The sequence below is a fragment of the Urocitellus parryii genome, chromosome 7 (genome assembly GCF_045843805.1).
Source record: "Urocitellus parryii isolate mUroPar1 chromosome 7, mUroPar1.hap1, whole genome shotgun sequence".
Taxonomy (NCBI): Eukaryota; Metazoa; Chordata; class Mammalia; order Rodentia; family Sciuridae; genus Urocitellus; species Urocitellus parryii.
The window spans coordinates 40877821-40894776 of record NC_135537.1 but is presented as its reverse complement, the minus strand read 5'-3'; the positions used below and the strand labels follow the sequence as shown (position 1 = coordinate 40894776).

Here is a 16956-nt window from a genome sequence, read left to right as displayed (position 1 = left end):
GCAGCCAATGGGAAACCGGCGTCGCGCATGCGCATTACCTTTCCGCTTCAGTGCATCCTTCCGCTCACTGATTGGACAACCTTGCTACGTCACTGCCCCTGTGCCTTTGCGCTTCTCTGACTCCGGTTTACAGTTCAATACAAAAAACGCTGATTTGATGTTAACGCAGAGGTAGGGGCTGAGTTTGCAGACCTCACAACCCACGTGGGCATGTAATAAGTTATGATTCGGTGTAGAAGTGCAATAATAGTGGTTAAACTCATGCATGTTGGGTAAACATATAAGGGCAGCAGCACCCCAGAGAAAAACCCCAGCATGGCGTCTAAGGACCCTCTTTCTCTTCTTTGTTTCTTTCACTGGCACCACGTTCCTGCGGGTGCCAATGTTCAAACCCTGCTGGTGGGAAGCCTTAGCCCCAATTAGAATTAATTTCTTGGCTCCGGAACTGTCAGATGGAAGAGCTTGCCAATAAACGGGCGACCTGTTATCTACCTCAGCCCTGCTACCTCTCCTTAGACCTATATAAACACACAGCCTTTTGTAATAAAGTGGGAAAAACCTCTTTGGTAATCTGTGTCGTGTGGTGCGGCGTTTTCCAGTCTTACAATGCATTCATTCAAAAGTAATTTTTAAGTCTTTGTCAAGTTCTAGAAATATAAAGATGAGTAAGTAATTACTTGACTCTCAGAACGGAGGACCTTCTCTGGACCTGGAAAAGCTTTAAAGGATTTTAACCAGGGAAGTGACATCATTCAATGGGTATTTACTAAGCAACTTCCAAGGCAATGACATAGTCTGCCAGTTCTGTGAAATGTGGAATTAGAAAGGCATGTCTGAAAGGATAGAAAGTGGTCAAAGGTCATTTATTGAGTTTTATTTAACAGCTTGACAAAAATTAAGAAACTAAAAAAAAAAAAAATCGAGGGATTAATGAAGATGTTAAATGACGAGAATTCTTATACCGTTGATAGGATATAAATAGATTATTTGGAAATAAGGTATTTGAAGAAAAAGAATTTTTTAAAGGAATGTAAATGTGTACAGTCACAATAATTTTGACAGCATCTAATAAAAGGAAAAAGTGCTTAAAGACACTTCTAGCCCTCAGGACTTTTTCCAATCCTAAAGAGACAATCATAGATTGGGTTGTACTTTTGGCAGTTGCTAGGGCCAGGATTACAAGAGTTTTGCATCTGGGACCTGCCAGGTCCAAACAAAAGAATAAAAGTGACTAGGAAACAACCTGCCCTCATAGTGTCTGCAGCCTACCTTAATGTCATCTGGAAAATCCAGAAAACCTAAAACAGATTGGCTGGAGGTGGCCTGGGACATTCTTCTTCCAGATTTGCAGTCTATTCACTTCATCCAGGTAATAGGAAACTTTATATGACCAAACTCTCTTATCTCACTCATACTCTACTCCTTTCCTACTTTATAGTTTATCTTTGCAATTCCTAACATACTTGGTTTTCTTTTGTTTTTCTGTTACTCTCAGAATTTAAGCTATGTGAGAGTGTGATTTTTGTTTCCTGCACATATATCTAAACAGTACTATCTCATAGAAGGCACTCAATAAATACTTGAAGAATGAAGAGTTGTGTGAAAATCAACAGAGCTTAGTGACTGCTCCCTTTTAGAGGAAGGAGATTGACACTTGATTTTTACACATCAGTACCAGCATCAGAACCCTCTGAGGGATTGCTGGACTCCTCTGGAGAGTTTTGGATTCTGCGGGTCTGATCCATGCTGATAATTTGCATTTCTAATGAGTTTCCAAAGATGTTACCAGTGAAAAATGCAAGATTTTAGGGATGAGCCCACAAATTACAATGCTGTTCTTTTTGTTTTGTTTGGTGCTGGGGATTGAACCCAGGGCCTTAGTGTATACAAGGCAACCACTCTACCAACTGAGCTATATATATCCCCAGCCTCAGTTACAATGCTATGAAGATAAACTACTACATAAGCTACATGTAGTTGCACAGTACCAGACACACACAAAAAATACTCGATAAATGCTAAGTATGCATTTGATGCTTCCTTCCAACTGTGACTGAATTAATTGCTCTGTGCTTATCTTAAAAAAAAAAAAAAAAGAACCCTGGAACTACAAAAAAAGGAGCAGAAGGAGAAGAAGAATAGCAGCTCCATTCTGTGTCAAAACTCAGGGATCTTTCACAAGACTTCCTTCCATTAGTTTAGCATAAATCTTCTGTTTGGAGGGGCTTTCTCCATCTGGCAACAGCTTCTCTTTTAACAAAGGGTCCAGAGGTAAGGCATGGGAGATGAAGATCTGTTCCCACTTCACTATCACTCTGTCCAGCTAAAACTGTGGACACTTCAATAGAGATATGTCAAATTTTCTTTAAGTTTGGTGGTATTCCAAGTTGTCTTCAAACTGAAGTAATAAGCTTCTTTAAATTGCACTCAAAGAATCCATAATCAGATTCCTGTACAACCTTTATAACCTCATCTCCCTTGTACTCTCATGTTGGGGGTTCCCAGACCACCCCCAGGTTCCATGACTTGCTAGAAAGCCTTCAATCTCAGAAAAGCTTCTATAAACACAATTGTGATTTATTACAACAAAAGCATACACACTAAAATTAGCAAAGGTAAAAGGTGCATAGGGCAGATTATAGGAGAGATGAGATACTAGCTTCTAGTTGTCCTAGAACAATATATGACAACACACCCAAAGTATTGCCAACCAGAAATGCCATGTGAACACTGGTGTCAAGGATTTTTGTTGGATGTTGTTGGACCACAGAGCACCCACATGGCTAATCTTAGTTACACAGTCTCTTTGTGAGGTCAAAGTTATAAATACCTCAAGACCTGTACCATAAATCATATTGTTAGCAAAAGTTACCTGCCAAGGTACCAGGTATACAGAAACACTCTTGACAGACAGGATATTCCCAGGACTAAAAGGGACTGGTACCTCCCTTCCCAGATGCTGTCAGGAAATAATGCTTATCCTCCCATACCCTGACTTTTGACTGTAGCTCAGGGCATAGCTGGGGTCACCATTCATAGAGTTCAGCAAGGCAAAGTCCAGACAGCACTGCACTCTCTCATGAAATAGGTCACCTAACACTTCCCTTTGACTGCCTGTCAAGACACTAACTTATGGGAGTCTTTTTTTTTCTTTTCTTTTTTCTTTTGGTCCTGGGAATTAAACTCAGGGGCACTCAAACACTGAGCCACATCCCCAGCCCTATTTTGTATTTTATTTAGAGACAGGGTCTCACTGAGTTGCTTAGTACCTCGCTAAATTGCTGAGGCTGGTTTTGAACTTGCGATCCTCCTGTCTCAGCCTCCAGAGCCTCTGGGATTATAGACTATGCCACCATGCCTTACTGGGAGTCTGTTTTCTTATCAGCCAATCACTGTTGAGTTTACCTCACAAGTTTTTCAGATTTATAGAATTATAGAAGAAAAAAAAAGGAAATCCAAGCTGATGATATGACATTGCACCAAGTTATTCCAGAGGTGCCCTTATATGAGACAGTCTAGGATTCCAAGTGACTCCCAACTACTTTAGCCTTCCCAAGGGGGCAACTCACTTTTCTTTCTTTCTTTTTATATTTTTTTAGTTGTTGATAGACCTTTTTCATTTTTTATATATTTACATGCGGTGCTGAGAATCAGACCCAGTGCCTCCCTCATGCCAGGCAAGTGTGCTACCGCTGAGCATCAGTCTTAGCCCCAGCCCCAGCCCCTCTTTCTTTCTTTAAATGTTTACCATGGGTTTTAGAAATTAAGAGGTTTTATTTCTATTATTTGTAAGTAAAATTGCAGATAATGTTCCAAATCATCATCAAAAATTCAGAGTACCTGATTTTCACATGTCAGTACCAGCATCTGAATCCTCTGATAAAAAATTTGGTTTACATAGATTCTCAAGAGTTCACATCATTAAGTACAAATTTTTGGATCATTTTAGCACTGGCAGCAGCGTTCAGAACAATTCAAACCCAATGCTGAAGGAAGCATTTCTGAATGTATATGACGATATGAAGGGCGCTTAATCACTGAGCCACATCCCCAGCTCTTTTTATATTTTCTTTAGAAACAGGGTTTCGTTGAGTTGCTGGAGGCCTTGCTAAATTGCTGAGGCTGGCTTTGAACTCAAGATCTTCTTGCCTCAGCCTCCCAGCTGCTGGGATTACAGGTATGTGCCACCACCTGGCTGGCAGACATAATTTAATGGAAGCAATTCAGTCTTCTGAGTAGCTGGGTTATAGGTACGTCATTTTCAAGTACTTTTAAATTAATGTCTCTACATTGGACTTTTTAAAAAAGATAGCATATCAAACTTATATGCACTGGGGAACCAAAAGAAGTGTGTAACCCATTCTATTGAGATATTTGCTTTATAGCAGTAATCTGGAGTTGAAACCCCAGTATATCTGCAGGATGCTTTTTGTAGGAGCACTGAGCACAGAACTAGAGCTTCTAAGTTATAATTTCCTCTGCATAGTGACTATTTAGTATTTATTTCATCATTTCAGATTTCTTCATTTGAAAATCTACCAGTAGAAAGATGTTCTTGGATGTTTTGTGGAAACTGAGCTTTCCCTTCCACTTTTCAACAGATGTCTTTGCTTTTCCACTGTGATTAAAAAAAATTATTTTTTTTAGTTATAGGTGGACCCAGTGTCTTTATTTTATATTTATGTGGTGCTGAGGATCGAACCCAGTGCCTCACACATGCTAGGCAAGCGCTCTACCTCTGAGCCACAACCCAGCTCCCCACTGCAATTTTTAGATGAACTTCCAGAATTACACAAAACAAACAAAAACCACCTTGGTACCACTTTACTTGCCTCCAGCAAGTTTTTGTTCCAGGATCCAGTCTAGAACTCTACAATGCATTTAGCTGTGCTACTTCTTTAATTGCTTCTAATCTGTAATAATTCCTTAGAATTCCTTTTTCTTTCATGAGCTTGACACTTTTTTTCCTGATAGGAGGGGGTACTGGGAATTGAACGTTGAAGCGCTTACCACTGAGCTACATCCTCAGTCCCCCCCTTTTTTTTTAATAACCCAAATTGTACCTAGGATTTATTTGTTTCAAATATAGATGTAAGGTAGATATGAGGATGTCTTCAGCAACAGAAGCCTCCTGTCTGGATTAGAAGGACGCCAACGGGAGAGTCCTCACTTGGACCAGCTGACCTGGTCACAGGCAGCACTCCTCCACAGGCATGGGTTTCCTTATAGGCCATCCAGATGTCTTTCCACCCTACAGGAGGAAAGCTGAATGCTCCCATATAGTATAGAAAACAAAGATGCAGTCCAGGAGGAAACAGGCTGAAACATACACTGCAGCTGAACCAAGCTGAGGAGAAGCAGGTCCTCTAGGTAGTAATGCCACAAGCAGAGATTATTACAGTTTAAGACTTGGGAGGTTCGGGGGAGCAAACCTAACATCCTAAGCAGCAAGTCTCCATTACAGTTATTTGTAACTGATAAATACCTAGGAGAACATGTTCTGAGATAATGTTAATATCCTTTTTCTACTCAGTTTTACCCACTGGTTTTAGCATCTATTTTGTTGATCATAATTTCCAGTATGATATTTACCCAATGAGATTATGTGTTTCCCTCATTCCTTATACATTTATTAGAATTCTTCTATTAGGAAGAGTTCTGCTCCTCTCCTCCACTTATTTACCTATTTAATCATTTATTTTTTCAGTATAGAATCAAAGATATTTATTTTAGTCTGTGAAATAATCGAATTTATCAATATTTTGTAAAATTATTCAGTTTGGTCATTAGAGGTTCTACCTTAGCTCATCTGGTCTACTATAATGAAATACCACAAACTGGGTAGCTTATACACAACAGAAATTTAATTCTCACATTTCTGGAAGATGGCAAGTCCATGGCACCAGCAGATTCAGTGTCTGATGAGGGCCCACACTCTGGTTCATGGATGCTGCCTTCTTGCTGTGTCTCTTGAGGACTGCACTCTCATAACCTAACCACTTTCCATAGACGCCTACATGCTAATCTCATCACATTGGGGGCTTTTTAATTATACGAATTCTAGGTAGTCTTAGAATGAAAAAAAGAAAACTCTTTTTTCCTACACTCCAGTTGACTCAACACTTCTGAAACTGGATGTGTGACTTCTGTGGAGAGGGCAACAGTTGAATTCTGGATATGTTTTGAAGACAGAAGCCAGCTATCTCAGAAGTAAAATGTGAAACTGAGGAGGTAAGGACAACTCTAGGTTTTTAGCCTGAGAAAGCTAGGAGTTGCCACTTAGAAAAAGAAGATGGCCAAAGTTCAGTTTGTTTATGTCAAACTGGTTATGTCAAACTGAGGTGCTTACCAGATATGTAGTGGAAATGTTGAGATGCAAATCTAGGGGTTACAGACATAGGTTGGAATTTTAAAGTATGTAGACCTGCTATTTAAAGTCATGAGACTAAAAAGAAATCAAAAACAAATGTAGTTTAAAAAATTAAAAAATTTGGTCCTAGTAGCTCAGGAGGCTAAGGTAGGAGGATCTAGAGTCCAAAGCCAGACTCAGCAAAAGCAAGGCACTAAGCAACTCAGTGAGACCCTGCCTCTAAATGAAATACAAACTAGGGCTGGGGATGTGGCTTAGTGGTTGAGTGCCCCAGAGTTCAATCTCCAGTACTCACCCCACAAAAAATTAAAAGTTGGGACTAAGGATGTAATTCAATGGTAGAATCCTTGCCTAGCATGCACTGCACAAGGCCCTGGGTTCAATCCCAGAAACCACCAAAAAAATAAATAAAAGTTTTATTCAATTATGTGAACTGAACACAGTAGCACACACCTGTAATACCAGCCACTTGGAAGTCCAAGACAGGAGGATCATAAATTCAAGGTCAACCTTAGCAACTTAGTAAGACCCTGTCACAAAAATTAAAGGACTGGGACTGGTGAGTGGGGTGCGGTGGTACACACCTGCAATCCCAGCAACTCTGGAGGGTAAGGAAGAAGGATTGCAATTTCAGCAATTTAGTGAGGCTCCAAGCTATTTAGAGAGCCCTGTCTGAAAATAAAACATAAAAAAGGCTTGGTGAGTAAGCACTCCTGGGTTCAATCCTTGGTATCAAAAACAAAACCAGTGGCTGTGATTGTGGCTCAGAGGTAGAGCACTCACCTAGCACATGAGGCACTGGATTCAATCCTCAGCACCATATAAAGTAAAATAAAGACATTGTGTTCACCTATAACTAAAACATTAAAAAATTTAAAAATGGTGATGTGGTAAACCAAAATTGGTGTAGCTTAGTGGTAAAGTGCCACTGGGTTCAATCCCCCATCCAAAACAAACAAACAAATAATTAAGAGGACTCAGACATCTTTAGAAAGAAACATATTGGTGGGCTGGGGATGTGGCTCAAGCGGTAGCGCGCTTGCCTGGCATGTGTGCGGCCCAGGTTCGATCCTCAGCACCACATACAAACAAAGATGTTGTGTCTGCCAAAAACTAAAAAATAAATAAATAAATATTAAAATTCTCTTAAAAAAAATGCTTCTTAAAGAAACATTGGTAAACAGTTCATTTCCATCTTTTTGTTTGGGGGCAGGGTACTGGGGATTGAACTCAACCACTGAGCCACATCCCCAGCCCTATTTTATATTTTATTTAGAGACAGGGTCTCACTGAGTTGCTTAGTACCTTGCTTTTGATGAGATTGGCTTTGAACTCACAATCCTCCTGCCTCAGCCTCCTGGGCTCATTGTGTGCTAATGCGCCTGGCTCATTTCCATCTTTAATCATTAAATACCAAAGTGTATCACCACTAAATATTTTTTGTAAGGATATTATGTTATCTTCAGTTTCAGGTGATGTTACAAGTATTGGAGGTATTTATAGGACAAATAATAGTAAATCAATATGTGTATAATAAAATCATGATTACCATCTCTTTAAACATTAATAATCTTTATATTGGGAATTTCATGCTCTTCTTGTCATCTTGAAATATATCTTTGATGGTAGTAACCATGTTATGCTACTGTTCTATAGAAAATAAGACCTAATTTGTCCTCTCCCTGTAAATCTTAATTTTGAGTTAAAAAACATTATTTATTAGTCATGGTAATGACAGCTAACTGGTTAGCAAACAACCAACATCCTGGGAGGTAGAAAGAAGAAAAAGAATTTGGAGACCTCCTTTTAATCTGGTTACTCTTTTTTTTCTTTTGTAATAGTACCAAAATTGGACTCAGGGCCTCACTACTACTAAGCTACACCTCCAGCCCCTTTTTAAACTTTTGTTTCAGACAAGGACTTGCTAAGTGGCTGAGGCTGGCCTTGCCATCATCCTGCCTCAGTTTCCCAAGTTGCTGGGTTACAGGTGGGCCCTGTGCCCAGCAACCCTTCTTTTTTCAGTTGTTATCTCATTTGTCTTTTAGTAACACTTTATCAATTCTAAATTGCTTTTTACTTAATTGCTTTATATGTCAGAATACAGTTTTCAATTTATTTTTTATGGTGCCGAGGATTGAACCCAGTGCCTCACAGGTGCTAGGTGAGCACTCTACCACTGAGCCACAACCCCAGCCCTAAAATTGATGTGTTTAAAAGATCCCTGATGATTTGTTCATAACACATAGCAAATTAATGATTCATTAACCAAGCCAGGATTAATATCTAGCTCTTTTCATTACTAATTTTCCTACTTTTTCATCAGAATAAGCTTCAGAGATAAAATTTTGTTTTATACAATTCTTACAGATGAATTATTTTCAATTTTTTATTTAACTTAGAGAATAATAAATTTCAGAGAACCCTAAGTTGTTCAAGAAGGGACAGGTGAAATGCTTAAACAGCAAGTGTCCCATTCCGGGGTTACCAAAATGTCTAAAGAGACATTGCTCCACCCCAGGATAAATACTTAAAGCAGCTGCAGACTTGGGAGAGGAGTAGGAGAGCCATTAAGCCTACTTCAGTTCAGATCTTTACAAAAATACTTCCAAAGTCTCTCCAGCAAACCAAGAGACCTTCATTGGAGAATAATATAGTTTGCCAACTCAAATAATTGTCAAGATTTATTAACTTGAAAACATTTTAAGAATTTTCATTTGGTTATTTTAGGGTTGTCTTTTGCTTTAGCATGAAAGCCACGGCAAAGTGGGGATGTTGAACACCTGTAATTCTAGCCACACGGGAAAGCTGAGGCAGGAGGATCACAAGTTCAAGGCCAGTTTTGGCAACTTAAACAAGACCTTTTCTCAAAACCAAAAATAAATAATTCTTTGAAACTCCACTTCCATATGATTAATTCTGTTAATACTTAATCTAAAAAGTACCTTCTTACTTTTCCAAAATGGTCCAGAGGTAAGGAATTTGGGAACTAGCCAACCTGGTTTTAAATACTATTTCTACCACTTTTTTTTTTTGGTGGGGGGCAGGGGGATTACTGGGGGCTGCACCTGGGGGGCCTAACCATTGAGCCACATCCCTAGCCCCCCTTTTTTATATATATTATTAGAAACAGGGTCTTCTGAGTTGCTAAGTTGCTGAGACTGGTTTTGAACTCATGATCCTCCAGCCTCAGCCTCCCCGGCCTCTCGGATTATAGGCGTATAATTTGCACCTGGTTTATCTGAGTCAAGCTCCTTAGCTTCCTTCATCTGAAAATAAGGATTAAACCTCCTTTGCTGAATTGTTATAAAGACTGAGTGATATATGCAAATAAGGTGATCAACATGTTGGATTCCTTCCCTTCTCATTTATCTAGAAACTTTCAGTTACTCAGGACATTTTCAAATTTTCCTGACATTGCTTCTACACTAATAATTTATTATCTTTGCTGACCGGCATTACTGGATAATAACTTAAAAGACTTATAAGGCAAAAATAGTTCTCTGATATTTCTTTTGAGATTATATTCAACTTTATCGAAAAAATATCATAAAATATGTATCAATATATAGTCAGATCTTCTCATTCAAGAAACAAAGTTACCTAGGAAACATTAACATGTATTTATGTCAGGCATTATAGACAAATTTCTAATTCATCTAATATGTTAAAAATATCTTTAGAGAAGATGAACCTATTAGGTTTCAGGATTGAAGTAGGTTTAGATTAATTTATGTGCTAAATTTCTATATTGAAACTAACATCTGTATGTGAGCATATTAGGAGATGAGGCCTTGGGGAAGTTTGGTTTAGACTGTCCTGAGGGTAGGATCATCATGATAGGATTAGTACACTTATTAAAAAGAAGAGACACGAGAACTTGTTCCTCAAGGAAACCACTGAGGAAAGACTGTGTGAGAAAAAGCAAGAAGGCTCTCATGAAAACCTAATCAGGCCAGAACCCTGATCTTAAGACTTCTAAGTCTCCAGAAATGAGAAAATTCTGTTGCTTAAGCCTGTGGTGTTTTGTTATTGCAGTGAGAGCAGGCTAAGACACTTTGGTTTTTGGACACCATTAGTTATGAAGATTTCCACTACCTTTCACTTAAACATCAGAATCTTTAGAGCTGAACTTTTCTTTAAGGCATTTTCTTAAAAGAACTGAGACTTTCTATTTACTCACAAATAATTTCCCAAAACAAAGAGTGATAAAAGAATGGAATAAGACTCATACACATATTTTTTGTTTGAGAACTCTATATTTTATGCCATTTATATAGGCTCAGTGTGTTAAGACATACCTTGGGGATATGGCTACTTTCTCAAAATTATAAGCTCCACTTCTGAATATAAAGTCCAGCATTTATTAGATGTTTCTGATTCCCAAAATAACAGTATCAGGATATGCCTCATTTCAGGCTTTAATTAACTATATAATAAAACAACATCAGAAGGTCCAAAGCTGAAACACAAAGTAAGTTTGTCTATGTATGTAACATGGGAAAAGTGTTTTGTTTCTTTTGGTACCGGTATGGTTCCCAAACCTTACCAGGGCACCTTAGTAAATCAACATGAAGGCCAGAGAATATTTTAAAATTGTGAGGAAACATAGCAACACCATTTGGACACCACATACACTACTAATTTGAGGTAGTTTACATTTTCAACATTAGATAACATTATATTCCTTTCTATGACAGCATATCTTTGTAAAACAGTTCAGCAGTTGGATAAAAAGTACTATGAAATAAGCATAGTAGAGAAGCAAATGCTGCTGATTCCAAATTTTGAGATGGTGTGCAATGTCCGCAGTTACTAGTGATGTTAACATAAACTGCCTGGACCTAACTAAATATTTAATAAACAGAAGTATCAGATATTTCTTTTGGCCTAGGTATGCTGTAAAAAAATTACTGTGACATTAAAGGGTGCCATGGGCTGAGAAAGACTGGGAACGTCTGTGGCATAGGCAAGAAAAATACAAAACAAGTCATTTAGTCTTTCTACCTAGAAATTTTCTAAATAAATAGTCATATAAAAAAGGGGAAAAATATATACAAACATACATACAAAGTTTGGCTTTTTATTGAAATCTTAGGTTAGGTATCAAACAAAATCTGCTTTCTTCAGATAAAAATATTCTCTCAGATGTCTCCAGATAACTGCTAAGTCTAAATTGGTCCTTAAATGTCTTTTTATTGTCCTCATGAAATGTCCATATACACTTAGGATGTTCCCCAAAGCATTTTTATCGTGTAAAAGACCGTACATGACGACCTCTACCACTGCCTCCACTCACAAACTTTCCTCTGGAACCTCCACTGCCACTATTAGCACTAGCCCAGGAAGGTCCAAGTCCCCCACGACCTCTAGAAGCACGGTCTCGAGGACTTGGGCGGTAACCTATAAAAGAAAGAATATTTTTAGTTCCATCATCCTTTTCTTTCACAATAATTAAAAACAAATTTATGACACTGTTCAAACCAAGAATTCCTCTTCTACTTTTTTTTTTTTTAACCCTCCTACCAGTGATTGAACCCAAGGGTACTTAACCAATGATCCACATCCTCCCAGCCCGTTTTATTTTTTACTTTGAGACAAGTTCTCACCAAGTTGCTTAGGGTCTTGCTAAGTTGCTGAGGCTGGTCTCAAACTTGTAACCCTCCTGCCTCAGCTTTCCAAATCCCTGGGATTACAGGAAAGTGCCACCACACGCAGATTCTTTTCGTTATTTAAAAACTCTTCTAAAATCTCTGGGAATGTGGTAAAGACCACTGAATTGTATATTTTAAGTAGGTAAAGTACATTATATTCAAGAATTATATCCCAAATAAAACTGTTGTTTAATAAATGTGCACTTAAAACCAAAGCTACTTCTGCCAAAAATTCTGAATGTGATATAGTAATGCTTAAGAAAAAGTAAGATTACAAATCAGGCACAGTGGCACACACCTGTAATCTTAGCTACTTGGAAGGCTAAGGCAGGAGGACTGCAAATTCTAGGCCAGCCTCAGCAAATTAGCAAGATCCTATTTCAAAATAAAAAATTCAAAGGGCTAGATGTAACTCAGTTGTAAAGCACCCTGGGTTAAATCCTCAGTGCTGAAAAAACCTAATACATTCTTATATACACAATAAAAGTAAACGAAAACAGAATAAATCATATAGACATTTCTATTACCAAAATTCTTTACAGTTAACCATAAGAATGGGATCCTAATAATTATATTTCATGTATGTATAATATGTCAAAATATACTCAACTGTCATGTATATCTAAAAAGAACAAATTTTTAAAATACTTTATGGTTAAATAGGTATAATACGTTAAATGAGTATAAGGATTGACTTTCATTATTAAAATGGAGCACATCACCATGAAATGGTAGTTCCAAATATAAAAATATGATTACCTTGACAGAAGATGTGTATTGGGCATTATTTCATAGATATAAACTTGACTCCAGAATTTATGTCAACATTCTAAATTATTCTGTCTCAAATAAGAGTCATTCAACAAATAGAAAAGAAGGAATTCATTTCCCTTCTATCAGTAGTATCAAGTAGGGAAGACACATACCTGTAGAACTAAGTGGTCTTAATGGTGGAAGAGGGCCCCTGTTAAAATTGCTCTGGCCACCACGACTTTCATTGTAATTTCCTCGAGGAGTATTCTGAGCACTCCAACTGGAGCCTCTAGTTCCCTCCCGACGACTGTAGTTTCCTAAACACAAATAATGCAACCAGAATCTACATTTTCACAACCTCAGTTGGATGAAGGCAGATGTGACAAGTTTTTCTTAATCATCAAAAGTAATGGAAGAGAAACTGAAATTCTATGAACTGAATATACTATAAAGTGGAAGCATCACCCAGTGGTTTATAAACAGAGGCTACCAGCATTCAAACACTAGTCACCTGAAGGATAATTTTATTTTCTGTAAAGTGGGGTATTAACAGAACCTACATCATGGGATACAAGAATACTATAAATAGTGTTTATAACAACAGTTCCTGAAACTGCATTTAAGTGTTTGCTATTAAATTCCTATCCTGTTCCCCCTATTCTCCTAAATCAGCAGTTATAAAAAAACAATTCGACAAGTCACCAGTAAAGAGTAATTCATCTAAATAGAGTCAGTTTCTAAAATATTCAAACAATTGAAAATACATGAAGCTGTAGCTCAGTGGCAGAGCCCTTGCCTAGGATGCATGAAGCACTGGGTTTGATCCTCAGCACCACATAAAAAAATAACCAAATAAAATAAAGGCATTCTGTCCACATACAAGTACCAAATAAATAAATAAATAAATAAAATGCATTAAATACAACACTTGGAAGCAGAGATAAGAAGCAATAGTGAACTACACAGAACAATTTCAAGGAAATTGCTAAGTTCTATTGTGAAAATAATGTATGAATATTACATAGGACAAATAAAATTGTCAGGGTAAAAAGGAAAATAATTAGTCAAGATTTATTTTACATTCCTCACTAAAACTACACTGTATCAAAGGTCAACTTAAAAAGCAGAGTATTCTACTTAATTGAGTACTCTGCCAATAGTACAACTGACCTACAAGCAGTTTAACTGAAGTAAAAGAAAAACACTTTATCTGAATCTGCCCTTTGAATCAGATACTTTAATAGTCCAATATTCTAACCCATTAGAAAATACACCTAAGTTCTTACCTTTTGAAGCAGGTGGTGTAAAAAACCTATTTTGACTATGAAAAGCACCGCGTCCTCCTCGATTGCCTGAAAACCCACCACGAGAAGAAATCTTCTGTGATACTTTGAGAGGTCGTTTTGGTGGGGGTATTCCATCTTGAGGGACCACTTCTTTACTTTCAGCTGCAACAAAGTCATCCACATGCATAGATGGTGGCCTACTTGTGTTCTGTTTTCTCTGACGAAAAATATCATGGGGTCGTATTCCCTGTCCAAATCCTCCCCTGCCCCTTCCTCGTGGTGGTGGCACAACATGAGCTCGTTTGGCAGGTTCAATGTATTCAGATTTTCCACTATTAAAACAAAAATACTTCATGAAACAATTTTTCTTCATATTTCTCATGAAAATAGTCAATTTTGCAGAACATTTCTTTCTTACTCCAATTCTGACAACTTTGCAGGTATCTATATTACTTTCTGCAATAATACAACAAACTAGCTAAGAATAGTACTCACATTTTATATAATCAATAATTTTTTAAAACAATTCAGTTCACTTCTTATTCAACACTTCCAAACTTTCATAAAGAATAACATAATAGGGGCTGGAGCTAGCACAGTGGTAGAATGCATGCTTAGCAAATATGAGGGCCTGGGTTCAAGCCCTAGCGTTAAAAAGAGAGAGAGACATAACAAAAATACTGAATGTGTACTAGCCAAATTATCTTTTTAAAAAAAATCCAAATAAGGGGCTGTGGTTGTGGCTCAGTAGTAGAGCCCTCACCTGGCATGCTGGGTTCAATCCTCAGCACCAAATAAATAAATAAATATCCAAATAATATTCACAATTCAAGTGCTATGTTTAATAGTCATGCATTTATCTTAAAATAAGATCTTTAGCAGAAAAAGTTTTACCTTGAAGTTATAAATGTCTCATGTTTGTGCTTCCCAAGTTTGAATCCTTTTGTAGTCTTGGTTCTTCCTGGAGATGATGGTTCTGACAAAAATGAACGCTCTAATTCTGAGTGCAAATCAAAGTCACTACAACATTTTTCAGACAACTCAATTAAGTCAACCTTTACCTGTGTCATAAAAAATGAAACAAAATACATCTTAAATGTAGTTATCAATGTAACATTTGACTACAGAAATTATAAATTATATTTAACTCTCACAGTTAATAAATTATAGATCTACCTCTCCTCATCTTTTCAGAAGGCAACATCATTGATAGTTAAGAATAATTTTAAAAAACCAAAGTGGGATATCAGAAGAAAAAAAAAATTTTAAAAACCTTAGGAATTCAGTAACTTACTTTAGTGGAACTCTTCTCAAAGCAGGACTATAAGTCTAGAGAACTTCTGCTGCCTAAGAGGGAACTCAGGATTTCTCCATATAAATTAACACTGCAATACCTCCAGATCATTTCCAAAAGAATCTGAAAATTATGTACCCTGCCAGCCTTGTATAAAGACCATTTCTACTATAAAACAAATCTTCACCACAGAATGAAGTTCCAATGCAAGTAATTTCAGAGAAACAAAATATAGTTTACATTTCAAACTTATCATGCTTAAGAGACCTAAAATTTCTCTAAACCATGGTCACAATGATCACTGCAAGACAGTTATGGTTCAAATTTATGGTTTAAAGTTACAAAAAGAACAACTTTTGGGGGGGAAGGATTGAACCCAAGGGCACTCAACCACTGAGCCACATCTCCAGCCCTATTTTGAATTTTATTTAGAGACAGGGTCTTACTGCTTTGCTTAGCACCTCACCAAGTTGCTGAGGCTGGCTTTGAACTCACAATCCTCCTGCCTCAGCCTCTAGAGCTACTGGAATTACAGGCATGTGTCACTGTACCCAGCCAAAATTTACACCTTTTAACACAAATATTTTACATCTGTACTGCCCATATGTAGACACTAATTGCAAGTACATTTAAATCTAAATTAACTAAAATTAAATCAGAATAAGATTCAGTTCCTTAATCATATTAGCTACATTTCAATCCCACAAAAGTTACATGAGGCTACTACTAGCTACTATATTGAACAGGGCAGACAGATTATAAAACATTTCCATCACTGAATAGGTCTTACTGGAAAACACAGTTCTAATGGTTCACTGATGAATTTATACTAAAAAGATATTAATACTTTAATGAAATTTTAATTGAATTATATGTGATTTTTAAACAATCTTATTCATTTATTAATTATGGTACTGGGAAATGAACCCAGGGTGCTTAACCACTGAGTCACATTCCCAGCCTTTTCATTTTTTATTTTAAGACAGTGGTGCATGCCTATAATCCCAGTGGCTTGGGAGGCTGAAACAGGAAGATTCCAAGTTCAAGACAAGCTCAGAAACTTAACATGGCCTTAAGCAACTTATTAGCGAGACACTGTCTCAAAAAAAAAAAAAAAAAAAAAAAAAAATCCCCACTGGGGATGCGGTTCAGTGGTTGAGCACCCCTGAGTTCAATCCTTGGCACCAAAAAACAAACAAACAAAAAAAACCCCCTAAATGCAAGAATGAACAGTTGAGACTGTGGATGTAGCTATGAGGCAGAACAAGAACATGTGCCTAACATGCATGATACCCTGGTTTGAGCCTCCCCAAGAAGAATGAACTGTTATTTTGTGGAATAATTTTCTCTATTCTATACCTTAAAGACATAACAAAACAAAGTACTTTGAAGCAGTTACATAAAAATGTGATTTTGGGGCTGGGATTGTGGGCTCAGTGGTAGAGCGCTCGGCCTAGCACGGGCGGAACCTGGGTTCGATCCTTAGCACCACATAAAAATAAAGGCATTGTGTTGTTTCCATCTATACCTAAAAAAAAAATAAATATTAAAAAAAGAAAAAGAATATTCTTAAAAAATAAAAATAAAAATGTGATTTTTTTC

At 37.3% G+C, this 16956-nt stretch overlaps 1 protein-coding gene across 1 annotated transcript in view; it reads right to left on the bottom strand.

Moving 5' to 3' along the window:
• Positions 1-10653: 10653 nt before the first annotated feature.
• Positions 10654-16956, bottom strand: part of Virma (vir like m6A methyltransferase associated) — a 65611-nt gene continuing 59308 nt past the window's right edge. Inside the window, exons 21-24 of the mRNA XM_026383403.2 lie at positions 14955-15121; positions 14061-14392; positions 12948-13091; positions 10654-11770 (exon numbers count right to left, since the gene is read on the bottom strand). Of these exons, the coding sequence (XP_026239188.1) occupies positions 11616-11770; positions 12948-13091; positions 14061-14392; positions 14955-15121 (798 nt within the window). The 3' untranslated portion in view covers positions 10654-11615. The remainder of the gene's footprint in view (positions 11771-12947; positions 13092-14060; positions 14393-14954; positions 15122-16956) is intronic.